The sequence below is a fragment of the Microtus pennsylvanicus genome, chromosome 1, assembly GCF_037038515.1.
Source record: "Microtus pennsylvanicus isolate mMicPen1 chromosome 1, mMicPen1.hap1, whole genome shotgun sequence".
In the NCBI taxonomy this organism is placed as follows: domain Eukaryota; kingdom Metazoa; phylum Chordata; class Mammalia; order Rodentia; family Cricetidae; genus Microtus; species Microtus pennsylvanicus.
In genome coordinates, this window is record NC_134579.1 from 101,988,398 (window position 1) to 102,014,277 (window position 25,880).

The window sequence follows — 25,880 nt, forward strand, 5'->3', positions numbered from 1 at the left end:
AGAGTTAAGTTTCAGAACAGGCTCCAAAGCTACAGAGGAAAACCTGGTCTCGGGGGAGAAAAAAAAAAGGAGGGATTTTTTTCAGTTGAGGTTTCTCTTCCTAGATATTTCATTTATGTCAAATTGACACAAACCAACCAGCATACCTACTGAGCCATCTCCCCAACCTCTCCCCTTTTGGGGGTAGGACAGGGTCTCCTGTAATCCAGGCTGTAAGGGAACACTCAATAGGTAAGGATGACCTTGACCTTGCACTGTTCAGCCTCCTGGCTCTAACTCTTGAATAGGTACAGCGGGTTCGGCTTACCCCACCCCCTGAAACAACTGAAGGAGTAGGTTGCAAGTTCCAAGCACAAACTTGAACCATTTTGCTATTTTGTTAACCACATTTTTCAAAGGACAAATATAAGCCTCAGGTAGTTGGTCTTGTGTCCTTTAGACAGTACTTTAGCCACTCCCTAAGACCTAGGTAAAACTTGACAGGTAAGGCTGGGTGTGCCTTTACAGAAAAGCCCGGGGCTGCCCTCTAGTGGCAGCTACACAATAAAGCTCCCCTGGATTCCACCTGAGAAACTAAGAAAACTCCAGTTGAGGAGGACCAGCCTGTCTCTTGACTTTACTCGCTGGCATTTACCAGTTCAGCTAGTATTCACTAAAAGCTAAACAATGTGCATTGTCTCTGAACTCCAGCTCCTGCCTCTCCCTCCCAACCCCCTTCTCTCTTGTCCATCTTGTCTTCTCTACCCATGCCTGGCTTTACCTTGCTCTTGATTGTGGACAGTCAGCTTTCAATCGCCCCCACGACCCCCAGAAGAAAAATGTGGGCTGGGAAGATGGCTCCACTGGTACAGCATTTTCTGTGCAAGCACAGGACCTAATCTTAGATCTCCAACGTGAGTATAAAACCTGAGCACAGGGGCTGGAGAGATGGCTCAGTGGTTAAGAGCATTGCCTGCTCTTCCAAAGGTTCTGAGTTCAATTCCAAGCAACCACGTGGTGGCTCACAACCATCTGTAATGATGTCTGGTGCCCTCTTCTAGCTTGCAGACATACACACAGACAGAATATTGTATACATAATAAAGAAAGAAAGAAAGAAAGAAAGAAAGAAAGAAAGAAAGAAAGACCTGAGCACAGTAGCCCGGTGTGGTGGAGCACACTTTAATCCCAGCACTCAGGAGGCCAAGGCAGGTGGGTCTCTGTGAGTTCAAGGCCAGCCTGGCCTACAAATACAAATAAAGTTCCACAATAGCAAGGACTATCCTGGAGAAACCTATCTTGAAATCAAAAAACAAACAAACAAACAAACAAAAAACCCAAACAAACCTGGGCACAGCAGCAAGTCCCTATCATCCCAGCACTGAAGTAGACACAAACAGAGCTTGAGTATTTTTGACTCGGAGCCAAATTGGTAAGCTCTGGGTGAAGTATGATTAATAAAAACAGATACTGGGGTTCAACCTGAAGACCAGAAAAAGCAAAGCAGCCAGCCACCGGCTCATACCTCGACCTAGTCCAAAAATGGTGATCCTGCCTCCAGGAAACCTCAGAATGAGACTGAGTCTGAGAACTGTCTCCTCCTGTTTTATAATCCTCTCTAGGGCTGGAATTGAAGGCATGCACCACCCGGTTTCTATGGCAAACTCGTGTGGCTACTGGGATTAAAAGTGTGTGTTACCACTGCCTGGATATACAGTATATACAGGCAATAAATACATCAACAATGTCTAGTCCATTTGCATTTGACAAATTCAGAGAAAATACTTCATATCTATCCTATCTTGGTGACTCCAAAGTCTTGTACCTAATTTACTTTCCATCATAACTTGCTTTCGACACCAGGTAAACAAGGAAAACTATCTAGTTTTCAACTCCCTCAGAGACCCAAGGAGGGAATAACATTAACGGAGTAAGCAGGAACTACAAGCAAGCGACTTCCAAATAATGTAATGACAGAAACAGCTGGCTGCCTGGACAGTCACCCAAAGTTCCTCTGCAACATTGGGGCATCCATCTGCCCAATCTGCCCCATCCATCTGATTGACTTTTTCCACACAGGATTTCACTATGCACCCTGGCTAGCTTTGATTGATGGGGTTTGGTTTTGTTTGAGACAGGAGTCTAACTAGCCCAGATTGGCCTAGAACTCACAATCCAACTTCTGCCTTCACCTCCCAAATGCCAGGATTACAGGCAAATGCCAGCAGGCTCACTGCCTTGATTTCTTTTTTCTTTCTTTTCTCTTTTTTTCTTTTTTGTTTTGTTTTTCGAGACAGGGTTTCTCTGTAGCTTTGGAGCTTGTCCTGGAACTAGCTCTTGGAGACCAGGCTGGCTTTGAACTCACAGAGATCCGACTGCCTCTGCCTCCCGAATGCTGAGGTTAAAGGCATGCGCCACCAATGCCCGGCCACCGCCTTGGTTTCTAATGAGGCTCTTCCTCAACCTCAAGTGTCAGAACAGTATGTCAGATGGTTTTGTTTTGGTTTCTTTTGTTATGCTTTTGTTCTTGGTTGGGTTTTTTTGTTTGTTTTGTTTTGTTGAGAAAGGGTTTCTCTGTGTTTGCCTGGCTGTCCTGGAACTCATCGTGTAGTTCAGGCTGGCCTCAAATTCAGAAATTCTCCTGCCTCTGTCTCCCACATACTGGGATTGAAGGAGTGCACTGCTCACCGCCCTGGCTTTTCGTTACGTTTTGAGCCAGGGTTTAAGTCTCTACGTATCCCTGGCTATCCTGGAACTCTCTTTGTGAACCAGGCTGGCCTCGAGCTCACAGACATACTCCTGCTTCTGCCTCCTGGGTGCTGGGATTAAAGGTCAACAACGTCTACCCAAACCGTAATTTTTCAAAACAAACCTCTCGCGCCTCGTTCACCACGCCGCCGCGTTTCCCCTTTTCACCCGGCGCGCCGCGTCGGGGAGAGTGACGTAAGCGGCGGCGCGCAGCGCGGTGTACCCTGGGATATTTAAGTCCGCTCCGCGGCGCGGAGCCGCGATGTCTCCGGCGGCAGCCGCGGCTGGCGAAGTCGAGCGGTCGCGGCCCCCATTGGGTGTACGGGAGGGTCGGGGCCGAGCCCGCGGCTGCGGAGGACCGGCGGGCGCCGCGGCACTCGGCCTAGCGCTGCTCGGCCTCGCGCTCTACTTAGTGCCAGCGGCGGCCGCGCTGGCCTGGCTGGCCGTGGGGGCGAGCGCGGCCTGGTGGGGCCTGAGTCGGGAGCCCCGCGGTCCACGGGGCCTGTCGTCGTTCGTGCGCGACTCGCGCCGCCACCCGCGGCCCGCGCTCACTGCTTCGCCGCCTCCGGCTAAGTCGGCGGTCAACGGCAGCCTCTGTGAGCCCCGCAGCCCGCTTGGAGGCCCCGACCCCGCTGAGCTCTTACTTATGGGCAGCTACCTGGGCAAGCCCGGCCCTCCCCAGCCTGCCGTGGCGCAGGACCCTCGGGAGAGGCCGGGCCGCCGCCCACCCTCACGTTCCCCGCCGCCCGCGTCGGCGGCCCAGCGAGTCCACCATGTCTATCCCGCGCTCCCCACCCCGCTTTTACGACCCTCCCGGCGGCTACCCCACCGGTAAGTCACGGCGATCTTTTTTAGGGTCGCTGCGGCTTTAACCTAGGGCTCCACCTGGAAATCCGACTTTCCCTTACTTTTTTTCTTTGATGTAACCTTTCCTTTTCTTTCTATCACTCTTTTTTTTTAAGGTAGGGTGCTTGGTGGTCCAAATCGGCTGATCTCGAACCCTTTCTTTGGTTGAGGCTGTCCCTGAACTCCTCATCCTCCCGCCTCCACCTTCTGGGTGAGGAGTTCAAGGACAGGATTACAGTGCTGTGGTGGGATCGGATCCTCAGTTTCATTCATGGCAGCAAGCACTCTGCCCATTCATTACCCAGCCTTTGGTTTTAGTTTTTTCTGAGATACCGATCTCTTGTAGCTCACGTTGTTCCATGAACACAATCTGTAGGTGAGGATGACTTTGGCCTGCTGACCCTCCGGCTTGCACCTCCAAGGTGCTGGGGTTACAGGTGTGCTGCACCGCAGTCAGCCTAGATTCTGGATGAAGCTTGTGTGTTTGTTTGTTGGGGGAGTTTTTTGTTTGTTTGTTTGTTTTGGTTTTTCGAGACAGGGTTTCTCTGTGGCTTTGGAGCCTGTCCTGGAACTATCTCTGTAGACCAGGCTCGTCTCGAACTCACAGAGATCCGCCTGCCTCTGCCTCTCGAGTGCTGGGATTAATGGCGTGCGCCACCATCGCCCGGCTTGTTGGGTTTTTTTTGTGTGTTTGTTTGTTTTTCTCCTTTCACCGTGTGGGCCCCTGAGATTGATCTCACGTCATCAGGCTTTTGGCAGCAAGCACCTCTACCCACTCAGCCATGTCACTGGCCCTGATACATGCGTTCGGTTGCGGTGTTGAATACCTATTCCTGTTTGGCTCCGGCTATGTCGTGCAGACAAATTGGACAGAATTATCCCTACACAGCCCATCTGCATGTGCTTCTGACATACCTGTGTGGGCTTCTAAAGTACTTAGTTTGTTTGTTTTTTTGGTTTTTTTTTTTTTTTTTTTTTTGGTTTTTTTTTCGAGACAGGGTTTCTCTGTGGTTTTGGAGCCTGCCCTGGAACTAGCTCTTGTAGACCAGGCTGGTCTCGAACTCACAGAGATCCGCCTGCCTCTGCCTCCCGAGTGCTGGGATTAAAGGCGTGCGCCACCACTGCCCGGCTTCAATTTTTTTTTTTTTTTTGGTTAAGTACTTAGTTTGTTGAAGACCATGGTAGAGACAGCCGTTAAGCAGCTGATCTTCTCTGCCCTCGGATGGAATGGGAGAAGTTTGCTGTCCAAAAGCTGTGTTCCCCGTTGCTTAGAAAAATTGGAGATCTGCCTTGTCAGTTGCAGAGTGCTTTGTCTAGCATGCATACACCCCTGAGTTTTGTCACTGCTAAAAATAAAAAGAGAGAGAGGTTGATATTCTCTGGAAAGGAAGTGTTAATGCCTCTGTTTCTGCAGTCATTTGAATTAGGTCTTCCTTTAAGACTCTGTTTCCAGCATGTGTCTCCTATTCCCTACAGAGAGTGTGGGTCTTTATCCAGTCGGTTTGTTATAACACCCCGAAGACGCTATCCCATTCAGCAGGCCCAGTACTCCTTGCTTGGGGCACTGCCAACGGTGTGCTGGAATGGTGGTCACAAGAAGGCTGTGCTGTCTGCACGGAACTCAAGAATGGTGTGTAGCCCAGTGACGGTGAGGATTGCCCCTCCGGACAGCAAGTTACTTCGTTCATCCATGTAAGTGTGTGTGTACAAATGTGTGTATACAGGTAAGCACCTAAGCACCTGCACCTTTATGGAGACCAGAAGGAAGCCTCAGATTTCCTTTATTGCTCTCACTTCCTTGAGGCCAGGGTGTCTCCCTGGCAAGGGGTTACAGGGTTATGCCAGTTGCCTTAATTGTGTGGGTGCTGGGATCTGAACACCAGTCCTTGTGATTGTGCAGCTCTTCATCACTGAGCCGTTTCTACACGCACACACGTGTGTGCGCTCAGTCACACTCTATTCATAGAACAGGTTGACCTGAAATTGACTGTTTCTCAGGCTGGCCCCAAACTCAGGATGATCTCCTGCTTCTGACTTCTCACTGTTGGGATTGCAGGCTAAGCTACCAGGCCTGATTTACTAATCATGATAGTTTCTACACATATATGAGTTAAGGTCTCAGTTGTCAGTTAGCTTCTGGTTTCTGTTCTGTCCATGATAGATAAAAATATTCTGTTTCTAGAATTTTATCTTTTGTTATAGGCCAGAGCAGACACTCAACACAACATTGTCTTCACCATCAAGTAATGTCCCGGACCCTTGTGCGAAGGAGACTGTGCTGAATGCCCTCAGAGAAAAGAAGAAAAGGACAGTAGAGGAAGAAGACCAGCTACCCCTAGATGGCCAGGAAAACAAGAGAAGGTACTGATCAGGAGAGTACTAAACTGGCTTGCCAGGTGAACTCCAGAGAATTTGTGGAAATATGGTTGATTTCCACGAAGATATAGAGGCCAGCTCCAGTGTGAGCCTTGGGACAGCTTGGTAGTAAGGGCTTTAATACAGTTCACTTTTTTTTTTAACTATTTATTCATTATGTATACAATATTCTGTCTGTATGCCTGCAGGCCAGAAGAGGGCACCAGACCTCATTACAGATGGTTGTGAGCCACCATGTGGTTGCCGGGAATTAAACTCAGGACCTTTGGAAGAGCAGGCAATGCTCTTAACCACTGAGCCATCTCTCCAGCCCCCTTTTATTTGGTTTTTCGAGACAGGGTTTCTCTGTAGTTTTGGAGCCTGTCCTGGAACTAGCTCTTGTAGACCAGGCTGGCCTCAAACTCACAGAGATCCTGCCTGCCTCTGCCTCCCGAGTGCTGGGATTAAAGGTATGCGCCACCACTACCAGGCTCTTCCATTTTTTTCAAGGATTTAATGTACATTGCGGTTTTGACTGTATGTATCGCTATGTGAGGATGCCAGATCCTGTGGAACTGGAGTTACAGACAGTTGTGAACTGCTATGTGGGTGCTGGGAATTGAACCCAAGTCCAACTGCTGATCCTTCTTAACACCTGAGGCATCTTAACCACTGAGCCATTTCTCCAACCCCATGAGTATACTCTTGTGTGTAATGTATAGAGCTTTCCTAACAGCTCTGGAGCACTGGGGGTATGTGGACTGTTACCTATATTGCAGCTGAATTTGTAATATTTTGATACAAAATCAGCCAGTAAAAACTGATAAATCTGCCAGGAATGGTAGCGGGCACCTGTAATCCCCAGCACTGTGCCAGGAGGACTGGAAGTCCAAAGATAGCCTGGGGCTACATAATGAGTTCTGGTATAGTTTAAACAGAATAACAAGAACCTGATTCAGACTGTGTTTCCTTCTTGTGATGTACCTGAGTCGCTGAGGTATATTACAGAGTCCTTCTTGCTCTGCTCCTTAATTAACCAGGATAGTTTTAGAGTAATGGACCTTCCAGAACCCAGTGGTTTGAAATAAACCTTTTCTTGTTTAGCATGAAATATATACTCTATAGTGGTAGTGCTGGCCCCAGGAATATGAAGAAATACTTTCAATTTCTTTACACTGTTTATTGTATTTGTGTGTGAGTTGGTTCATAAATGGAGGGCAGAGCATAGCTTATGAGGGTCTCTTTTTCTACCTGTGGGGTGCAAGGATTCCCAGAGTCAAATGAAGGTCAGCAGGCTTGCAGCAAGTGCCTTTACCTGCTGAGCTGTATGGCTGGTTTGGGAAATGCTTACAAGGGTTGGGAAGACAGGCGCAGTATTTAATGAGGGACTTTTTGGTTTATCACAGGCGCCATGATAGCAGTGGGAGCGGGCATTCAGCATTCGAGCCCCTTGTTGCCAACGGAGTCCCTGCTGCATTTGTGCCCAAGTAAGTTAAACCCTTGGTGATGCTTGGAAAAGTGCGCTTTGACAACTGTAGCTGTCGGCTTTCCTCTTCGCTTTCTGCGTCCTGTCCAGTTCACACTCTTGACTAATTTGCCATGCTTAGGTATTTTCTCTCCAGTCTCTTGCCATGTTTTTCCACTAACCTGAGTGAGATGCATAGGGAGGGTCTGTGTTTAATGACATTCTATCTATTGTGCTAATGTTGTGGTAATCTTTCTGGAATAAGCACTCTGACACCAGTGGGAGTGGAGGAGAGGAGATGTATTCACTAGTGGACCAAAGCCAGGACAGTTCCCGAAAGGCCTTCCTTGCTCCTAGGTCCAGTTTGTGTTCTTATTTTATACTCTAAAGCCATAAGGGGGGTGGGTGAAAAAGCAGGTGAGATTTTACAGAAGCATATGTGGTAGTCGGGTGGTTTTAAAGGCATATATTACAGTTGACAGGCATAAGCGTTTGTGTTCAGATTGTTAAGGGCAACAACCTTGTGTTTCTCCAGGTCATTCTATTCCAAGTAGCAAGTGAAATCTTAGAGTGCTTTAAGTAAACTTCTAAATAAATGAACAAGTCCGCGTCCAATAATTGGTCTTTTCTGTCTTTATCTTCTTTACTTCTGTCTTTACTTCACTAACATGTTATATAGTTGACCCTTCACAGGAGGTCACAAGATCACAAGGCTTCTGCAGTTCAAGAAATGTTGTAACATGGAATTTAAGATAAATACTAAATATCTACATTTGAATTTTAAAATTTTACAAAAAGTTTGGGCGCAAGGGACATAGGTTCCCCTATGGTAAAAAGGCTGTCTGTGAAGCTTTGTATTCAGCTCACTGTACTGCACTTCAGGAGACATGCACACATCTTGTGATCACTGAGATGTAAAAGGGCCTGAAATGGGTAAACATTGGTGATCAGGTGGTTTTGGAGGCTCTAGCCTAGGGGACAGCCTCAGGGGAAACCCAGAGATCCGGGAGCCAGCTAAGATAATGGTCCTCTAAAGCTAAAGCACTATTGTGTGAAGGGATGGGACCGCTGGCTGTGGCTGCAGACAGGTTGCACAGGTGAAAATGGAAACACATCTTGCTGAAGTGTCAGTCATCTGGTTTGTGGTTGATGCGGGTTGCCCTGGGACCATAGTGTAGCAAAGCTAGAAACACAGGCCTACAGAGAGGATTATGGGGGAGATTCCTTTTGGGGTTGGAGGCTCAGGAGAGTGGTTGGTTTTTGTTGTTGTTGTTGTTTGGTTTGGTTTGGTTTGGTTTGGTTTGTTTTTTTGAGACTGGGTTTCTCTGTGTAACAGTCCTGACTGTCCTGGAACTTACTCTGTAGAGCAGGCTGGCCTCGAACTCACTGAGATTGCCTGCCTCTGCCTCTGCCTCTCAAGTGCTGGGATTAAAGGTGTGTGCCCCCACTGCCTGGCTGAGAGTGGTTGGCTCACTCCGATTTTTCTCAGAACAGCTTTATTGAAGGGCATTAAAGTTCCCCAGGAAGCTGCAGTCAAGATGTCATCCTCCCTCCAACCCCACGCATGTGCTCTGCTCTCTGCTTCCTGTGTGCGTTGTCCATGCTGTGTCAGATTTGGGTCACCTTGTCATTTGCTGATAGTGCCATGAGAATATTATGGCTTTCTTCAGGTTTATTCAAAAAGCTGTGTTGCAGCCATGGAGGAAATATTAGAAGAACATATCTTCAGTAGCGTGTCTTCTTCCTTTCTGTTAGGCCTGGCTCCCTGAAGAGAAGTCTGGCTTCTCAGAGCTCAGATGACCACTTGAACAAACGGTCTCGCACCTCCTCTGTGAGCTCTCTGACTAGTACATGCACAGGAGGCATCCCCAGCTCCAGCCGCAATGCCATCACCAGCTCCTACAGCTCCACCCGTGGTATCTCTCAGGTATCTCTCAGGGCCGCAAAGATGCAGACCACTCTCTGTTGCCTGGCATTGGATCTGTCTCTAGGCTAACAAATACAAAGCCTTAACTAGCAAATAAAATAAAACATCGATCTGTGGGACTGGTATAAATGGAGCTGTTGCTACAGATGGACCACAGGAAAACAACAGTGCAGTAGGTGGTACTGATGTGGTTGAAAAGGTTCATTCAGGGGCTGGAGAGATAGCTCAGCAGTTAAGAGCACTGACTGCTTGCTCTTCCAGAGATCCTGAGTTCAATTCCCAGCAACCACATGGTGGCTCAAAACCACCTATAATGAGATCTGGTGCCCTCTTCTGGCCTATAGGCAGGATACTGTATAAATAAATAAATAAATCTGTAAAAAAAAAAGGTTCAGTTTGACGTGTAGATGAGATCTGTAAGCAGTTGGAATTTAGTACATGTTTTTAAAACAATGAAGTAGTTGTCGTTCTTGTTTAGAGCTAGTTAATATCTGTGGGTAGGGAAGCCAGGCAGACTTGATATTAATATTGACATTGACACTAATAGCTATATGGGCTTGCACAGGTAGATCAGTTATCTTTTTTGTTTGGTTTTGTTTTTTGAGACAAGGTGTTATGGATCCCTGGCTCTCCTGAAGTTTGCTATGCTCTCAGTCTGGGCTTGAACTTGCAGTGGCTATCCTGCTTCTGCTTCCCAAGTACTGGGGTTTCAGGCTTGCACCACCACACCCAGTTTGTAGTTTTTAATATGCATAAGCTTACTCTGATAGAATTTCAGAATCTGCAAAATAAAGGGTATACCCGTAGATCATCATTGTTGGAATATGTAATGGGTACAAGCATTCTTTTAAGATTTATTATTTTGTCGGTTGCAGTGGCATACTCTAAGCTTTCAGCTAGCCTGGTCTACATAAAGAATTGCAACCAGGACTATTCAATGAGACTTCGACTCAAAAAAGGAAAAAAAAACTTATTTATTTGAGTCTGTGTGGATTTAGGTGCACCATATGCATGCATGCAGGTACCCGCAGAAGCCAGAAAGCATCCGATCTCCTGGCACTAGAGTTACAGTACTTATGAGCAGCCTGATGTGGGTGCTGGGAACCAAACCTGGACCCTCTACAAGTGCATCATGTGTTTCTTAACTGCTGAGCCATATCTCCAGCCCCTCAAAAAAGTTTTTTATTTTGGTTTGGTTTTGGCTGTCCTGGAACTCACTCTATAGACCATGCCTGGCCTACTCAGAATGTCTCTGTAGTCCTGTTCTCGGTGGTAGTCTTAGATGTGCCGCTCTGCTTGACTTGCAGCTGTGGAAGAGGAGTGGTGGCCCCAGCTCGTCCCCCTTTTCTAGCCCAGCTTCCTCTCGCTCCCAGACACCAGAGAGGCCAGCCAAGAAAACAAGGTAATCACCATTCACTTCTGATCACTTTGTATGGATGGGGGGAATGAGGCTTCACAGGGATTGGCTTTTGGGCTTTTATTGACTCTGACTGAGCAAATCAGAGTCAATCCCTAGAAGAGCAGCAAGTGCCTGCTACAGTTGTTCCCCTGTCCTGCAGTCAGAGCACACTGATGGTTGGGGTCCCTTCTCTGTCTCGTACTCCAGTGGGAGTGGTGCAGAGTGGATCGGGTCAGCAGGGAGCCTGGGTCCCTGGCCCCAGCTCACTCTTCACTGGAGCTCGGCCCCTCGGGGATCAGGTCTGTCGTGTCTGACCCTTCATGCCACCTAGCCTTTTTTATTTTCACCCTGTCTGTCACGGGCCTGCTTTCTCATCAGCTTCACTCCTAGCTCCATCACTAACCCGCTATTAGAGCCTGAAAATGCAGACTGGGCCCCTAGACTTGACAGGCTCTGAGTAAAGCTTCACAGTTCTGTGTTTAAAGACCAGATGCTTGTGGCCTCTGACAACTGCTCACCTCTACTTCTACAAGAAGTGTGACATGGTGACGTGCTGAGACTGGGAGCCACGGTCTTTCTAGATGTTGGCCATATGTGAGCCAGTGAGGTGCTGTGCACTCCTGGTAGTCTTCCCAAACAAAATCTAGCCTTTTCACCATCCCCACAGAGAGGAGGAGCCGTGTCACCCTTCCAGTTCTTCAGCTCCCTTGGTAACAGACAAGGAGTCCCCAAGAGAAAAGGGTAAGTAGAGAAGCCATGTGGGCTGAGGGTGGCATCTGCAATGGAAGTCAACACCATTGAAGTTAACAGAGCATTGCTCTATCTGGGGCGTGGAAGATAATCTGGCCCTTAATAGATCCTTAGTGTGAGAAGAGAGAAAAGCAGACACAGTCCAGTTCTGAATGCAAGGACTGGTAGGTGATGAGCTCATGTGGGGCTCGGGGTCACTCCCATCTCCCAAGCAGTTGTGTGCACCTTTCGAATAACATTGCAGATACTTGCAGGCCACTCAACACACAGAAAACATGAAGTCTTCCAACAAAACCATTCTGTCCTGGAGGAGCAGGGAGGCCAGCAAACCTGTGTTTGTCTGTAGTTGCAGATTCAGCCACTGGGAAGCAGCAGAACTCTTGGACTTCCCCACCCATATCTGGCGGCTCTGGGCAACGCAAACGCAAAGTTCAGTTGCTGCCCTCCCGGCGAGGGGACCAGCTCACCCTGGTATGCCTTGTCCCTCCCTCTCAGCTCTTTTTAGACTCGGGCTGGGAACAGGTTTCTTCTGCTTCTGGGGGTCAGCCTAACCTGTCTTTGTTCTCTTGGGTAGCCTCCACCCCCTGAGCTTGGCTATTCCATCACTGCCGAAGACCTGGACATGGAGAGGAAAGCTTCACTGCAGTGGTTTAACAAGGTTTTGGAGGATAAGACAGGTAAGGGTGCTGAGTGCAGTGTGATCCAGAGGGCCTGAGCACCTTGCTATCTTTGAGGTTTGTTTCCATAGCTCTCCTTGGAAGAGAAGTAGTAGAACGCTTGATTCTCCTTTGCTCCAGTTTTGAGTCTAGATTCATCTGTCCAAGGCTGTCTTCAAATTCATAACCCTGCTTCAGCCTTCCAAATGCTGGGTTACAGATGGATGCCACCATAGCCAGCTCTTGAATTTTTTGTCCCCTGATTTCACCAGTTTTATTTCCAGTAGCTGTTACTAACACTTTTCCATGGAACCTGAAAGTTTTGTTTTGTTAGTGAAAATGGTGTTACTGTCTAACCCAGGTTGGCATCGCCCTCATAGTCCTTCCACCTCCACTCCAGCACAGACCAAGTGCCACTCCACTCTCCAGCTTCCTTTGTTTGTTCTTCTCGGGGAAACTTGCTTGGGTCTTCATTGAGACCTGCAGTAGCGTCCCATCCATGAGAATAGAGAAACATTTCTGAAAAAGCATTTTGGGCTCTGAGCTTCCTGTATCTTTGCTCTGGAACTTGCTAGAAGATTGTCTGTCCTCCTCAGATGATGCCCCCACCTCGGCCACTGAAACCCCACCTGCCACCAATCCTCCTTTCACGTTCACCCTGCCTGCTGTGGGGCCTGCCGCCTCACCAGCCTCCCTCCCAGCTCCTAGCTCTAACCCACTGTTGGAGAGCTTGAAGAAGATGCAGGACTCTCCAGCCCCACCATCCTCAGGTAAGAAGAGCATTCTGTCCTGTAATGACAGGCTTTTGACATGACGCAGGTATAGAGCCTGTTGGTTCTGGGCTTCAGAAAGCCCTGGTCTGGAAATATACAGGAAGGCAGACTGTCATACTGGGTTCCTGATTCAAAGGCATCTGCCCTAGCTGCCCTGAGTCTGTGTCGTCTATGAGAATTATATTATGTCTTCCCTGAGAAGTATCTGCAATATGACATGATCCTTCCCATAAGGTGTCCTAGCTTTCTGGATCCCAAGCCTAGAATAACTAAAATCCCTTTCTGTCTGGGCAAGGCTGGTAAACCTTGCCAGCTGGTACATCCATGCTATCGCACATGGACACAGCAGTGTAGCTGTGCTTCTCACACTGGAGTGCAGGCGTGGTGATACAACTCTCGGGGCTCACAGGCACTGCCTTGCTGGGCTGGTAAACAGGATGGGTCTTTGTTAAAGGAATAGGCGCATGTAGGTAAGTAGACATCAGAGTTGAGCATTTTCCTTCATGACCCCACATGCAGCCCCAGGTGGGCTCCCCTGCTTTCTTCCTTCTGTCTTTTCTGGAATCTGGGAGTGGAAATAATGCCTTCTTGAGTCCCTGTGGTGCTGAGCATGCCAAGTGCCGCCTGCAGAGGACCTCAGAACTCATCTTACTTCCTTTTCCTCACAGAACCTGCTGCAGCAGCAACTACTACAGCCCCTTCACCTCCGAAGACACCCAGCCTCCTGACCCCTGTTGTCTCACCACTGACAGAGCCAGTGGCCAGCACCTCCTCAGACTCCAAACCTACAGCCACCTTCCTGGGGCTGACTCCTGCTTCATCTGCCACACCACTCACTGACACCAAGTCCCCTGGGGTCCCTCAGGCTGAGCAGTCTGCCAGCACCCCAGCCTCCACGGCTCCCTCCCCGACCCCAAAGCCCAGCATGCTGTTCGGGATGCTGAGCCCACCTGCCAACTCTTCCTCCCTTGCCATGCCTGGCCCAGCTTCTGCTTCTCCCATGTTTAAGCCCATTTTTATGGCCATACCTAAAAGTGAGAACGATAGCCCCTTGCCATCTAGCTCCTCAGCCACCACTCCAGCCTCGTCCAACACCACCCTCTCCACCACAGCCAGTACTACAACTCACACTTTCAAGCCTATTTTTGACAGTGTGGAGCCATTTACAGCCATGCCCCTGTCAGCCCCCTTCTCCCTGAAGCAGACAACTGCTACAGCCACCACTACAGCCACACCAGCCCCTCTCTTCGCTGGCCTTGCTACTGCCACCTCCACAGTGGCCTCTGGCACCACAACTTCTGCCTCAAAGCTTGTGTTTGGCTTTGGAGTGACCTCTGTGGCCAGCACTGCCAGCAATACCATGACTTCCACCTCCCAGCCACTTCTGTTCGGGGGAGGTCCCTCTGTCACTGCTGCCAGTTCTGCCCCAGCCCTGCCTTCCATCTTCCAGTTTGGCAAGTCCCCTGCCATAGCAGCATCAGCAGCAGGCACCTCTTTTAGCCAGCCCCTTGGCAGTTCTGCTCAGACAGCGGCCAGTAGTAGCAGTGGCACTAGTGGCTTCAGTGGCTTTGGCAGCACCCTCACCACCTCCACCTCAGCCCCTGCCACCACCAGCCAGCCTACACTTACCTTCAGCAACACTGTCACCCCTACCTTCAACATTCCCTTTAGCTCTGCTGCCAAGCCTGCACTCCCAGCCTACCCCGGAGCCAACCCACAGCCCACATTTGGAGCCACTGAGGGGGCCACCAAGCCAGCACTTGCCCCAAGTTTTGGCAGCTCTTTCACGTTTGGCAACTCTGTGGCCTCAGCCCCATCTGCAGCACCAGCACCAGCCACCTTTGGTAGTGCTACACAGCCGGCTTTTGGCGGGTTGAAAGCCACAGCCTCCACCTTTGGCACCCCTGCAAGCACACAGCCCGCTTTTGGTAGCACCACATCTGTATTTTCCTTTGGTTCAGCCACCACTTCTGGCTTTGGTGCCACCACACAGACCACCAACAGCGGAAGCAGCAGCTCTTTATTTGGCAGCTCTGCTCCATCCCCGTTCACATTTGGTGGCTCAGCAGCTTCTTCTGGCAGTGGAGGCTTTGGGCTTGGTGCTACTCCAGGCACTGGCTCCACCTCTGGAACTTTCAGCTTTGGATCTGGACAGAGCGGGACCACAGGCACCACCACCTCCTTTGGGGGAAGCCTGAGTCAGAACACCCTGGGCACAACCAGTCAGAGCTCACCTTTCGCCTTCAGTGTGGGCAGTACACCTGAAAGCAAGCCTGTGTTTGGAGGTAAGATTGGGAGCTGTTAATAAGGCTTAGTGTATAACAGCCTACAAGTAAGTTGTAGGCAGTCCAAGCTAGTTAATGATGGAGGGGCCCTGTGTAGGCCGGGAAGGTTTCTGGAGGGCTGGAGGGGATAAGACCTGTTATTAGAGAGCACCCACATCCAGTGACTCTCAGCTGCTTATATCTGTAGCTCCAAGGGAACTGGTGCTGCTCTCTGACCTCCACAGACACTGCATTTGTGCACACACGCACACACAATTTTTAAAATAATCTTAGGAAGATAGATGTATTTTGATATATGTGTTTTGATACATGTATGTCTGTGAACCATATGCATGCTGGTGCTCTAGCAGCCAGAAGAGGGTGGTAGATCGATCCTCTGGGTCTTGAGCTGGCATTTTTGGGCTGGGATTGAACCTGGGTTCTCTGGAACCATTAAGCTCTCTCTCCAGCCCCATTTAAAAACAAAAATCATAATGCCTTTGAGGAAATAGTGAATGGAAGGGAAAATGTTTGTGGTTTGTGTTTGGTATATACATGTGTGTACAGCCACATTCAACTTTATTTTATAGTTACTCATGCTTACACAGCAAGTACTTTTAACTCACCAAGCCATCTCCCCAACCCATTTTTAACTTGCGCGCACGCGCGTGTTTGTGTGTGTGTGTGTAGGCTCTCACTCTCTCATGTGTATGCATTGCCATCATGTACAGGTAGAGATCAGAGTACAACTTCATGGAGTTGGTTCTCCCCTTCCCCTTTTCTTAAATTCTAGGAATATCACAGATCACTGGGCTTTTGCTGCAAGTGCCTTTACTCACTGAGCCATCTCACTGACTTCTTGGTTTGGTTTTGTGGGGGGGGTTGGGGGGGTGTGTGTTTCCAAGTGTAACTCAGGCTGCCCTCAAACTCAAGATCTTCATACTCCAGCTTCCCAACTGCTGTGGTAGTGGGCATCCATGTTGGCCCCCGGGGAAGGTAGTTAGTGTCAGGGCACAGCAACAGAAGCAGGGATGGTGGGTTCATTAGCAGAGACAGGCAAGATTGGCTGGTTATAGTTGAAGGCTGGTCATAGCCAGGGTTTCTTGTTGGGATTTTAAATATCTAGGGAAGTCACAGAATTTCAAGTTGAAGGGTAAAGAGATCTTGTTTGCTGTGTGCAGGGTGAATTTTGGCCCTAAAAGCTACTGACCTTTTTGGTAAATAAGGGAGAAAGAAGCTCTTGAGGAAAGTGGGGAGGTGAGAGGTGGGCCTGTGAATGAGTCTTCCAAGACAGTGAGAAAAGGGATATAGCCAGAGAAAGTGTATGGTTTGCCAGGTGGTTGGTTGTAGGTTTTGGAAACATGATAAGTTTATACGCAGTGTTCAGAGGCTCAAGCAACCTCTAGATTGAGCAGGTGGATGAGACTGGGGAGATGGCTCAACAGTCAAAGTGCTTGCCACTTTAGTGTGAGGATTTGGGTTCAGTCCCCAATACTCAGTAGCTAGGTGAGGCAGTGTATATCTGTAATCCCAGTGCTGAGTGTGTGGAGGTAGGCAGATCCCGTGGACTTATTGGCCAGTCTTGCCAAAATAGCCAGGTCCAAACTGGTGAGAGACTCTGGAAGACACCCACTGTCAACCTCTACACTCCATGAACGAGTATTGCACTGGTGCAAATACACACACCAGACAGATAACACATAGGGAGAGTGTGTGAGTGGTGTTGACACCAAAGGATCAGGAGTCTTTCTCACTAATGGTCAAGTCACTTAAGAATGGTGATGGGGGGAGGGTGACGGTTCAGAGTCCTTTTTGGGGAAGAAAGGAATGATTGACAGGTGACACTATAGGTGACCAGGACTGATGATCTGAACCAGGAGTTGGGCTGGGGGTTGTGTGCATCCCTGTTATCCCAGCACTTAGGTTTGGGCAGGAGGTTGGAGAGTTCCAGGCCAACCTGGGCTTCATAACAGACTCCGTCTCAAAATTAGCAAAACAAAAGAATTGGGTGTTTGAGGTAGGAGGGGTGAAAAGTGGCCTTGGAAACGATGTCAGAACAAAGCAGCCCTGACATGTTCGCACAATCGTGCAGGCTGAGCAGGAGCCGTTTCCAGAGGGCATCCTGGGAGGATTGGGGCCCTACAAGGTGAGTGTGAGAGGGAGGGCAGGGAACCAGGCAGATCAGGATTAACCTGTCAGCCCCACACCTCCTGCTGCACATGGAGGGGTGGCGGAGACCACCTTCCTCAGCACTAGGTACAGGGGGATAGGTCTGACACCTGCCCGGTCTCTGCAGCTCTTCTGTCTGTTCCCGCTAGGTACATCCACACCCACCTTTGGGCAGAGTACTCCTGCCCCTGGAATAGGCACCGCTGGCAGCAGCCTCTCATTTGGGGCCTCCTCAGCACCTGCCCAAGGCTTTGTTGGAGTCGGGACTTTTGGTAAGGAGACAGTCTGTTGCCAGCATGACACCCCGTCCCTTGGACCAGGAGTGATAAGGATAGCAGATTGCTGGCCCTCAGGGTCTAGGGTAGTTGAACAGTAGAGTGGAGCCTTCTTTGGAAACTCAGGCATTTGGGAAGCAAGTGCTGGTGGTTTTTTTGTTTTGTGTTGTTTTGTACAGGTTTATTTTACTTGCTTTAGTGTTCCTGCATGTTTATGGTGGGTTCCTGCAAAGGCCTGGGAGGACTGCCAACAGGTTCAGAAGCCCTGGTGGAACACCTATGCTTCTGCTGTTGAACTAACTTCCCAGAGCAAGGCACCAGGTACATTTTCTGTGGCAGCAGCTGCCCTGATGAGGTCTTGTCAACTCTTTCCAGGATCAGCGGCCCCTTCGTTTTCCATTGGCGCGGGATCCAAGACCCCAGGGGCTCGACAGCGACTTCAGGCCCGAAGGCAGCATACCCGCAAGAAGTAACCTGCCTCTTGGCTCCACTCTCCCATCCCTTGCCCAGATATGGACCTCAGCACCTGCTAGGAAGAGCCTCTGACCCTTCGAATTCCATAGCAAACCCAGCCCATCACCAGGGCAGAAGAGGCAGCCTGGCCCTTTCTGTTCTAGAGAAAGTGGGTGCCCCAGGGAGGGCAGAAGCCCGATACTTTACTTGAACAGTCCCACTGGTGAGGCTGGAGAACTGAAGAAACATCTGTACATATTGTCCTCTTGCTGCCCCAGCGCTTGTTTAGTGTGTAGCCTAGGCGGCCTCCCCTTTCCTTGAGCACCGTCTCTGCTAGAGGGTGCGTGGAACCCACCTGGGTCCCTAATATACATCAGGTGGGATTGGGGGAGACAATGTCCCTGAGCTTTGCCTGCTTGGCTTGGCCATAAGAAGTGGTTTTCTTCCTCTGGTTCCTTCAGGGTCTCATTTCTTGCTGCTTTGTCCCTCACCTGTCCTGTAAGATTCATTCCTTTTAAATGGCAGTGAATCTTGCTTTGCCTTGGAGACCCCAGTGGGCGCTGCTCGCCTCTTCTGCCAAGTCTGTTTCATCTCCAGCCCTCTGCCAGTCCAGCCTCCAAAAGGTTGGCAGTTCAAGACTTAGCCTGGCAGAGCCAGGGGAGAAGTTTGCTCCACAAAGTTCTGGGGCAGGCAGACTGCCACCACTGCTTCTAGCTGCCTCTTCACTTGCCCGCCACCCCACGGGCCACTTTGCCTCTTCGGGATTGTATTTTCCAAGCCTTGTATTGTGTTTGTCTGATGTTAATGTGTGTTGCTCCTTGAATCGAGTTTGGAGGAAGAATTGAATTGTATGCGTGGCGGCATGTTGATAATGCCGGACTCAATGTCGCCTGGGCCCTCCTGGGCCTAGCTAATTGAATGCTGAAAGTGGCACCGCGTGACAGCCACAGTACTGACTCCTGAATTCTCAATAGTGTTTTGAATTAAGGGCTGGCAGCCCAGGGGATGGAGCCTGTAGGAGCAGACTTCCCTGTTAGTCCTCCCCCACGTAACACACCCCAGGCAAGGGCATCTTCTGCCCGAGTTTGGAGTTGTAGATTAATGAACTACACTTTTAGGTTCCTAATAGTTGTATCCCGAAAAGGGTCCTTCCCTGCCTGTCTTTCCTTTTAAAAACCACACCCTTAGGCTCCAGAGCCTGGCTGCCATGCCCATCCTCTTTGGGAGAAGTATGAATGCGTGTGTCTAAATTAAAAGAAAAAATATTTAAACATTTTTTAACAAAATAAAAATTTATTTTTATATTTAAGCTAAATTGCCTTTTAAATTCCTTCAAGCTTGGTTCACTGAGGTGGTTAAATATAAATGCTATTGAATAGTAGGAATTAGCTGTATAGTATGCCTGTGTGAAGGAGGAGCTCGTGGCTGTCCCCAGCAGCTCTCCTGAGGGGGCGGAGCTCCTTCTGGACATGTCGTATAAGTGTAATTCTTACTTTATAAACAATGTGATGTAGCTGTAACTGGTCCCTTCCCTTTGTGACTGGCAGGGTTTAAGATGGGTTGTGTGGAGCTGGGAAAGAGCTGGACCTCGTCCCAATGCCTTTGGGGATGGGAATAGGTGGGGGGGTCTGCACAGGAAGTCTCTACCTGTGCCTCAGGTAAGGAAGGGGCCTCCCTGCAATTCAGTCTGAGCTAATTACCTCAGCTCCACAGCAGGCCTGCTTCTAGGGCCCCTGAAGAGGCGTCCTGGCATAGCCTCGGTGTGTGAGCACATTTGTCCGTGCTCACGCTGGACAGGGAGGCTGGGGCTTCCCACCACAGACTGAGTTCCTGTGAGCGTAGCTAAGATTTTTAGTATGAATGTGAGATTGTTCTTGCTTATGTCATTAAAAATAAAACTGTGATCTGTCATAGACCTGAATCTGCTCTTTATTTGTAAAGCAAAGACTTTACTGGTAGGACTGTAGCTGCCTAGTGAGGGACCTACAGGGAGGGCCAGGACATCATCTGCCCTTCCTAGGAGTAGGGTTCCCACACAGTGAGGGTGGTTTTACTGGTTGTAGGGCTCACAGTGGCCACTATGTGCTTGGCTGCATGCTGGCACCAGCTGCTGCTTTGCGTCTTTTCTTTCTCTTTGGAGCTTTGCTGAGAGGTTCTGGAGCCAGTGCTTTGTCCTGTGGGGCTGGGCTGGAAGAACAGGCCAGAGGTTAGCAGGTATGATGGCCCACACCTTTAATTCTAACACTCAGGAGGCATAGGCTCAAACTCTTCATCTACCTACATACTGAGTTGTAAGCCAATCAGTTACACAGACCCTGCCTTAAACAAAAACTTGGCTCCTCTTCACTCACCTAGACACCACTTCTGCCCGTTCAAACACAGCAATGAAGAAGCCTCCAGTGAGTGTAGTCTCGGGGGAAGCCCGGAGACAGTGTTCAGACCCTGGGAAGGTATTCAGACCTCGGTGAGGCCACGTGGGTAGGACAGGAGCTAGTCTGTGGAGAAGGAGAGGACTCAGACCCTGATGAGAAGTAGCCATGACCTCTCAGGTCCTGGGGACACCATTACCTGAAGACCCCCGAGTTCTGCTGTAGAGCCTCTTGGACCACATCTTCATTCTCTTCTTGGCAAAGGGAACATGTGGAGTAGACTAGGCGTTGCAGAGAGGGGAAGGCGAGTGCATGGCACAGAGCCCGCTGCTGGAACCCTGCCAAGGCCTGCAAGCGCTCCTTGCTAGGTGTGCCTCCCCCATGTTCCTCCAGCTGCCGGCTCAGCATACCTATGGAAAAGGCGCTGCAATTATGAAGCCATTTCCCATCAAAATCCCCATTTTATAAATGAGAGCATTTGCCTATAGTACAAGTCAGAAGTAATACCAAGATTAACTAGTAGCCTTTAGTGTCCAAGTTGCTGTGGGGCTAGACCACAGCTACATTATCCCCATCTCACCAGAGCCACTACAAGAAGGATCCAGCAAGATGTACTGGACCTGGCCATAGCGCTGGTCAGTGGGAGAAACTGTCAGGAAGTCCTTCTCTGCTAACTCGCAGCAAGAGACCCCAGCTCGAGCCAGCAATGTAGCCATGGCTGCCAGCCGCTTAGCATCCTGGTCGAAAGCAAAGATCTTCCTAGGGAAGAGAGCAGAGGCAGAATGAACTAACAAGTTGTTTTAAACTAAGACTTCTAGGGGACTTTTAGGGGCTAGAGAGGGCTCTGTGGTTAAGAGCACTGTCAGCTCTTCCAGAGGTCCTGAGTTCAATTCCTAGCAACCACATGGTGGTTCATGGCCATCCATACTGGGATCTGATGCCCTCTTTGGGCGAGAAGGTATATATGTAGATAGAGCCCCATATACATAAAATAAATCTTTAACTTCTATGTGTATGCCACATGTGTGCAGATGCCTGTGGAGGTCAGAAAGAGTGATGGAACCCAGGGAGCTAGAGTTAAAGAACTTGTGTGCCACCTGATATGAGTGCTGGGTACCAAACTCAGGTCCTCTAGAAGAGCAGCAAGTGCTCACTGAGTCATTTTGCCAGCCCCCGAACTAAGAATTTATAGAGCATGGAGCCCCAAAAGAACATCAAACTGTAACATACTAAGCCAGGACATAAGGTCTGGGGCTGTGGCTCAGTAATAGAGGGCTTACTTAGAATCCCCAGTGAGGGGCTGGGGGCGTGGCTCAGTGGTAGTGTGCTTACCTGGCACATATAAGGCTTTGGGGATTCAATCCTCAATACACTACCACCCAAAATAAAACAAATGGCTTATAGGGGTTCCAACTACAGACAACAAGCCTAGGAAGAACCCCAAGGGCTGAGGGAGCCTTATCCCAAGCCTATGAGCTGTCCAGAGCCACGCTCTCAATCTGTATCATCCGGTGAGACTTTTTACTCACAAAGCACATGATTTGACCACAACTGTCCCCCTGCCTCAAAGCTCATTGCCAGCACTCACCCCTGGTTCTTCAGGAGAGCAGCAATGTAACTGGTCTTGTTGCCAGGGGCAGCACAGGCATCAATGACATGGGAGCCTGGCGGGGGAGACAGCAGCATGGCTGGGAGGCAGCTGGCCTAGCAGGGCAGCAGATGTGGACAGCTGAGTGAACACAGAGCCGCGAAGGCACTCCTCCCACATCCTCCCTTTCCCCATCTGCCCCCCCCCCCCAACCTTATCCTGCAGGATGAGATGGCCAGCGCGGTAGAGCGGATGCTCATGCAGATCCGTCTGTGCAGGGAACACAAGCAGCTCAGGCAACAAAGGATCCAAAAGAAAATGTTGCCCCTTGAGGGTCCGCAAGTCCTCTAGGCTGGCAGGGAACAACCACTGGTTAGGTTTTGTTTTTAGCTTTTATGTGTCTAGGTGTTTTGTCTGCATCAGCGTGCAGGCAATGCCTGTGGAGACCAAAAGAGGGCATCGGCGTCCCTAGGATTGCAGGTGCAGATGGTTGTGACTTTTTGTGAAACTCAAATTAGCAAATCAAACACCAGTTTTTAAGATGAGACATTCTAATGCAATATAATCCAGACAGACTAGTCTGATATTTCCAGGCTAAGGGATAGCAGTACGACTATAGGGCAATACTGAAGCCTTTGTTTTCCGTATTTAGACCATTATGTTTCTAAAGGAGCAGAAACTATATGTGCAGCAAAACACCGTAGTCCCTAATATACAGTAGTCTCAAATACGAGCCAAGATGCTCCGTGTAGTGTCTGTGGGCTGGGCCGGAGTGTGCAGTGTAAAGTGCATTGCTGTGGGTTTAGAGCCCAGGGCAGACACACAGACACATGCTGCTAAAAGCACCCTGGATTTATGGATCTTTGATTATGAATGGACTGTGCTCGTGGTGTCTTCAGAAACCTTCTACTGTTTCCAAATAGTGCAAACTGTAGATTGTTCTTGCAGCCTGTGGGGTCTTGACCTACAGCTGAAGAGACTGTCGTCTAGACAAAAGACTAGACGGGGGACAGGGAGCAGTTAGGCTGAAGAACAAATGGAGAGGTCGACAGAACGTAGACGAAGAATTGCAGGAGTAGCAGTTTAGGGTAAAAAAAAAAAAATAGGTCTCAGAAGATGATGAGGAAAAAACTGCTGGGGGGGGGGCGCTGGAGACACGGCTCAGCAGCTAGGGGCTGGAGACACAGCTCAGCAGTTAGGAACACACTGGGGGGGGGGGCTGGAGACACAGCTCAGCAGTTAGGAACACACTGGGGGGGGGGCTGGAGACACGGCTCAGAAGTTAGGAACACACTGGGGGGGCTGGAGACACAGCTCAGCAGTTAGGAACACACTGTGGGGGCTGGAGACACGGCTCAGCAGTTAGGAACACACTGGGGGGGGGGGGCTGGAGACACAGCTCAGCAGTTAGGAGCACACTGGGGGGGGGGGCTGGAGACACAGCTCAGTAGTTAGGAACATACTGCTCTTGCAGAGGGCCTAAGTTTGGTTCCCAGCACCGTGTCCAGCAGGTCACCAGCCTATAGCACCGTCTCCAGAGGGTCCAATGCCCTCTTCAGGCACAAGCAGACACCCACACATAGATATACATACTTACATATCATTTAAAGCAAAAGAAGAAAAGAAACTTTTGTTGGGAAAGTAGGGGAAAAAAACATCTAGAGAAAGCAGGTACTGCCCCAGTTTCTCTTCCCACAGGGTCCTGCTTCCCCAGGAATCTGGACATCCAGGAAAATGTAGGTACCCAGGTAAGTTCTCACCTGGAAGCCCGACCCTGGTAGGAGAAACCTTGTCTCTTGAAATAATCAATCGCGTCCTCGGGGCAGGTCTTGAGCGTGTTCACACGCACAAACCGAGGTACCTGGAAGGCTAGAAGGCACAGCAGTGAGTGGGTAGAAGGCAAGCCCCTCCTGAGGGCCATTACCCTCCCCTCAGCCTAATTCACCTTGGCCAGGCCTGGATCTCTCTTGCAACAGGTCCTCATTTCGGCTCACACCCCGTTGAACCTTGAGCCGGGCCAACTCAGCCTTGAGCCTTGCCTGGTGCCGTCCCAGCAGAGCCTTCCATCGGCCTCCAGCCCCTCGAAAGCCTTTCCCCAGCAACAAGTCATATACTAGCACCTGGAGAAAGGAAAACAGAAAAACTATAAACACCATGAAAACCTTCAGTGAGAGGACTACGCCCTGTCCAGGTGGTCACGTCAAGGGGATTCTCTTGCCCAAGATCACCTAAGAAATAATGGCCCGATATGGGAGCAAACCCCTATAATCCCAGCAACCTTATACACTTAAGCAAGAAGACTCCACCCTGGAAATCAACCTGAGTTACCAATTTAAGACTTGCCTGCGCAACTTAGCAAGACTCTGTCTCAAAAAAATACAAGGGCTGGGGACACAACACAGTTCAGCAGAACCTGCCTAGAATCTCTAGGTGAAGGGTTGTGGGCGTGGCTCAACGAGGACTGCTGGGCATTCCCCACTAAAGAGACTGGGAGCGCGGCTCAGCAGTAGGGTAGACAGCTTAGCTAGTATCAGCCAGAGAAGAATTAGGGGTACAGTTCAGCAGTAAGTACCTGCCTAGAATTCCCCAGTGAGGGGCTGGGAGTGTGGCTCAGGGATAGGGCTCTTCCCTGGCATGCCAGAGACTCTGGGTTCAATCTCCAGTGTCACAAATAGGCAGACAGACAGCAGAAGGCAGATTCAGTATTGAATCCCGGTGTCCTGCTTGCCTCACATGCCTGTCCCTCTCCCCCAGGAAGCCACCTGTTCAGCAGAGCTCTGGACCCCCAGCCTTCCTTGCCATCATCACCCTTTCCCGCTAGGTAGCATCTGCCACCGTGAGCTTGTATCTCCGCCTATTTAACTCTTCACATAATGCTCCAGGTGAAGTCACATCCGTTCCAGCTCAGTTCGGATCCCAGAAAGAGCTGCAAAGCCAGGCGTGGGCGACAGGCCCCGGCCGCTGCTCACCTTGGCCAGGTGTGGCCGCAGCTTCTTCTCGGCGCGCAGGAGCCCGGCGCTGGCGATCACGGCGTCCAGGACGGCCGAGTAGCGCTGCGTCTCGCACACCAGCGCGTACAACTGCTTCACGTTCTGCGAGGGACAGGGGCGACATGCTGCACCCAAGGCGGGCCTCGCCTCCCACTCCCGCCCCGCCAGACCCCGCTCCCCAAGCCCTCTTCCCCGCACCCGGCCTCACTACCTGGAAGCTGCTGGAATACACCAGGCTCTTGAGGGAGCCCTGGCGACTCTCCACGCCCGCCAACACGGCCGCCGCCGCCGCGTACAGCCCCATGCTGTCGCTTTGGCAAGGTCTTACGACACTGTCGCAAAGCTCGGTCCGGCTTTGCGGCCGCTGCAACCTTCCGGACAGCCGGGCTTCCGTACTCCAAAGGCACAACGCTTGTTTAGACTCCCAAGAAGCTGATTTGCGTTTTCAGCATCCAAAAGTTAATTCTAAAGCCGGGTGTGGTGGTGCACTCCTTTAATCCCAGCGCTCGGGAGACAGGGGGAATCTCTGTGAGTTGGAGTCATAGTTACAGGACAGCCAGAGCTACAGACATACCCTGTCTCAAAAGACCAAAACAAGGGGTGGAGGGAGTAATTTTACTTAACTCCGTGTAGTTACTTTGTAGTTTTTGTTTGTTTGTTTGTTTGTTTGTTTTGGTTTTTGGTTTTTCGAGATAGGGTTTCTCTGTAGCTTTGGAACCTTTCCTGGAACTAACTCTTGTAGATCAGGCTGGCCTCGAACGCACAGAGGTTTACCTGCCTCTGCCTCCTGAGTGCTGGGATTAAAGGCGTGCGCCACCACGGTCTGGCCAACTTTGTAGTTTTTTTAAGACCGTGACTTACTCTGGAACTTAGAA

The 25,880-nt window shown here is 50.1% G+C and overlaps 2 protein-coding genes across 4 annotated transcripts; one reads left to right on the plus strand and one right to left on the minus strand.

Moving 5' to 3' along the window:
- Positions 1-2,954: 2,954 nt before the first annotated feature.
- Positions 2,955-19,971, plus strand: Pom121c (POM121 transmembrane nucleoporin C). 2 transcript variants are annotated; one of them, XM_075976896.1, is made up of 13 exons: positions 2,955-3,557; positions 5,049-5,264; positions 5,775-5,933; positions 7,334-7,414; positions 9,148-9,319; positions 10,627-10,721; positions 11,386-11,459; positions 11,815-11,939; positions 12,043-12,145; positions 12,721-12,894; positions 13,566-15,182; positions 17,480-17,602; positions 17,981-19,971. In XM_075976896.1, the coding sequence occupies exons 1-13, from the start codon at positions 2,989-2,991 to the stop codon at positions 18,076-18,078; spliced, it is 3,606 nt and encodes a 1,201-aa protein (XP_075833011.1). In that variant the 5' UTR covers positions 2,955-2,988; the 3' UTR covers positions 18,079-19,971. The 2 variants fall into 2 exon arrangements, with proteins under 2 accessions (XP_075833011.1, XP_075833020.1); XM_075976905.1 differs by lacking the exon at positions 17,480-17,602 and having other exon boundaries at positions 17,981-18,212.
- Nsun5 (NOP2/Sun RNA methyltransferase 5) lies at positions 19,965-25,353 on the minus strand. 2 transcript variants are annotated; one of them, XM_075976917.1, is made up of 10 exons: positions 25,217-25,352; positions 24,985-25,107; positions 23,961-24,135; positions 23,776-23,884; positions 22,229-22,367; positions 22,016-22,131; positions 21,008-21,186; positions 20,627-20,837; positions 20,410-20,553; positions 19,965-20,245 (listed from the first exon to the last, which is right to left on the minus strand). In XM_075976917.1, exons 1-10 carry the CDS (start codon positions 25,307-25,309, stop codon positions 20,137-20,139), a joined length of 1,398 nt encoding a protein of 465 aa, XP_075833032.1. In that variant the 5' UTR covers positions 25,310-25,352; the 3' UTR covers positions 19,965-20,136. The 2 variants fall into 2 exon arrangements, with proteins under 2 accessions (XP_075833032.1, XP_075833039.1); XM_075976924.1 differs by having other exon boundaries at positions 19,967-20,245; positions 20,418-20,553; positions 25,217-25,353.
- Positions 25,354-25,880: the final 527 nt, after the last annotated feature.

What these genes read in the sequence shown, in the direction of transcription:
- Pom121c (XM_075976896.1), top strand. Translation starts at nt 2,989, where the DNA reads ATGTCTCCGGCGGCAGCCGCGGCTGGCGAAGTCGAGCGGTCGCGGCCC. An exon ending in AAGTTACTTCGTTCATCCAT is followed by an intron (nt 5,265 to 5,774) that starts GTAAGTGTGTGT and finishes CTTTTGTTATAG; the next exon opens with GCCAGAGCAGACACTCAACA. An exon ending in TCCAGCCCCACCATCCTCAG is followed by an intron (nt 12,895 to 13,565) that starts GTAAGAAGAGCA and finishes TTTTCCTCACAG; the next exon opens with AACCTGCTGCAGCAGCAACT.
- Nsun5 (XM_075976924.1), bottom strand. Translation starts at nt 25,309, where the DNA reads ATGGGGCTGTACGCGGCGGCGGCGGCCGTGTTGGCGGGCGTGGAGAGT. An exon ending in TACCAGGGTCGGGCTTCCAG is followed by an intron (nt 22,368 to 23,775) that starts GTGAGAACTTAC and finishes GTTCCCTGCCAG; the next exon opens with CCTAGAGGACTTGCGGACCC. An exon ending in TCCTTCTTGTAGTGGCTCTG is followed by an intron (nt 20,838 to 21,007) that starts GTGAGATGGGGA and finishes CCTTTTCCATAG; the next exon opens with GTATGCTGAGCCGGCAGCTG.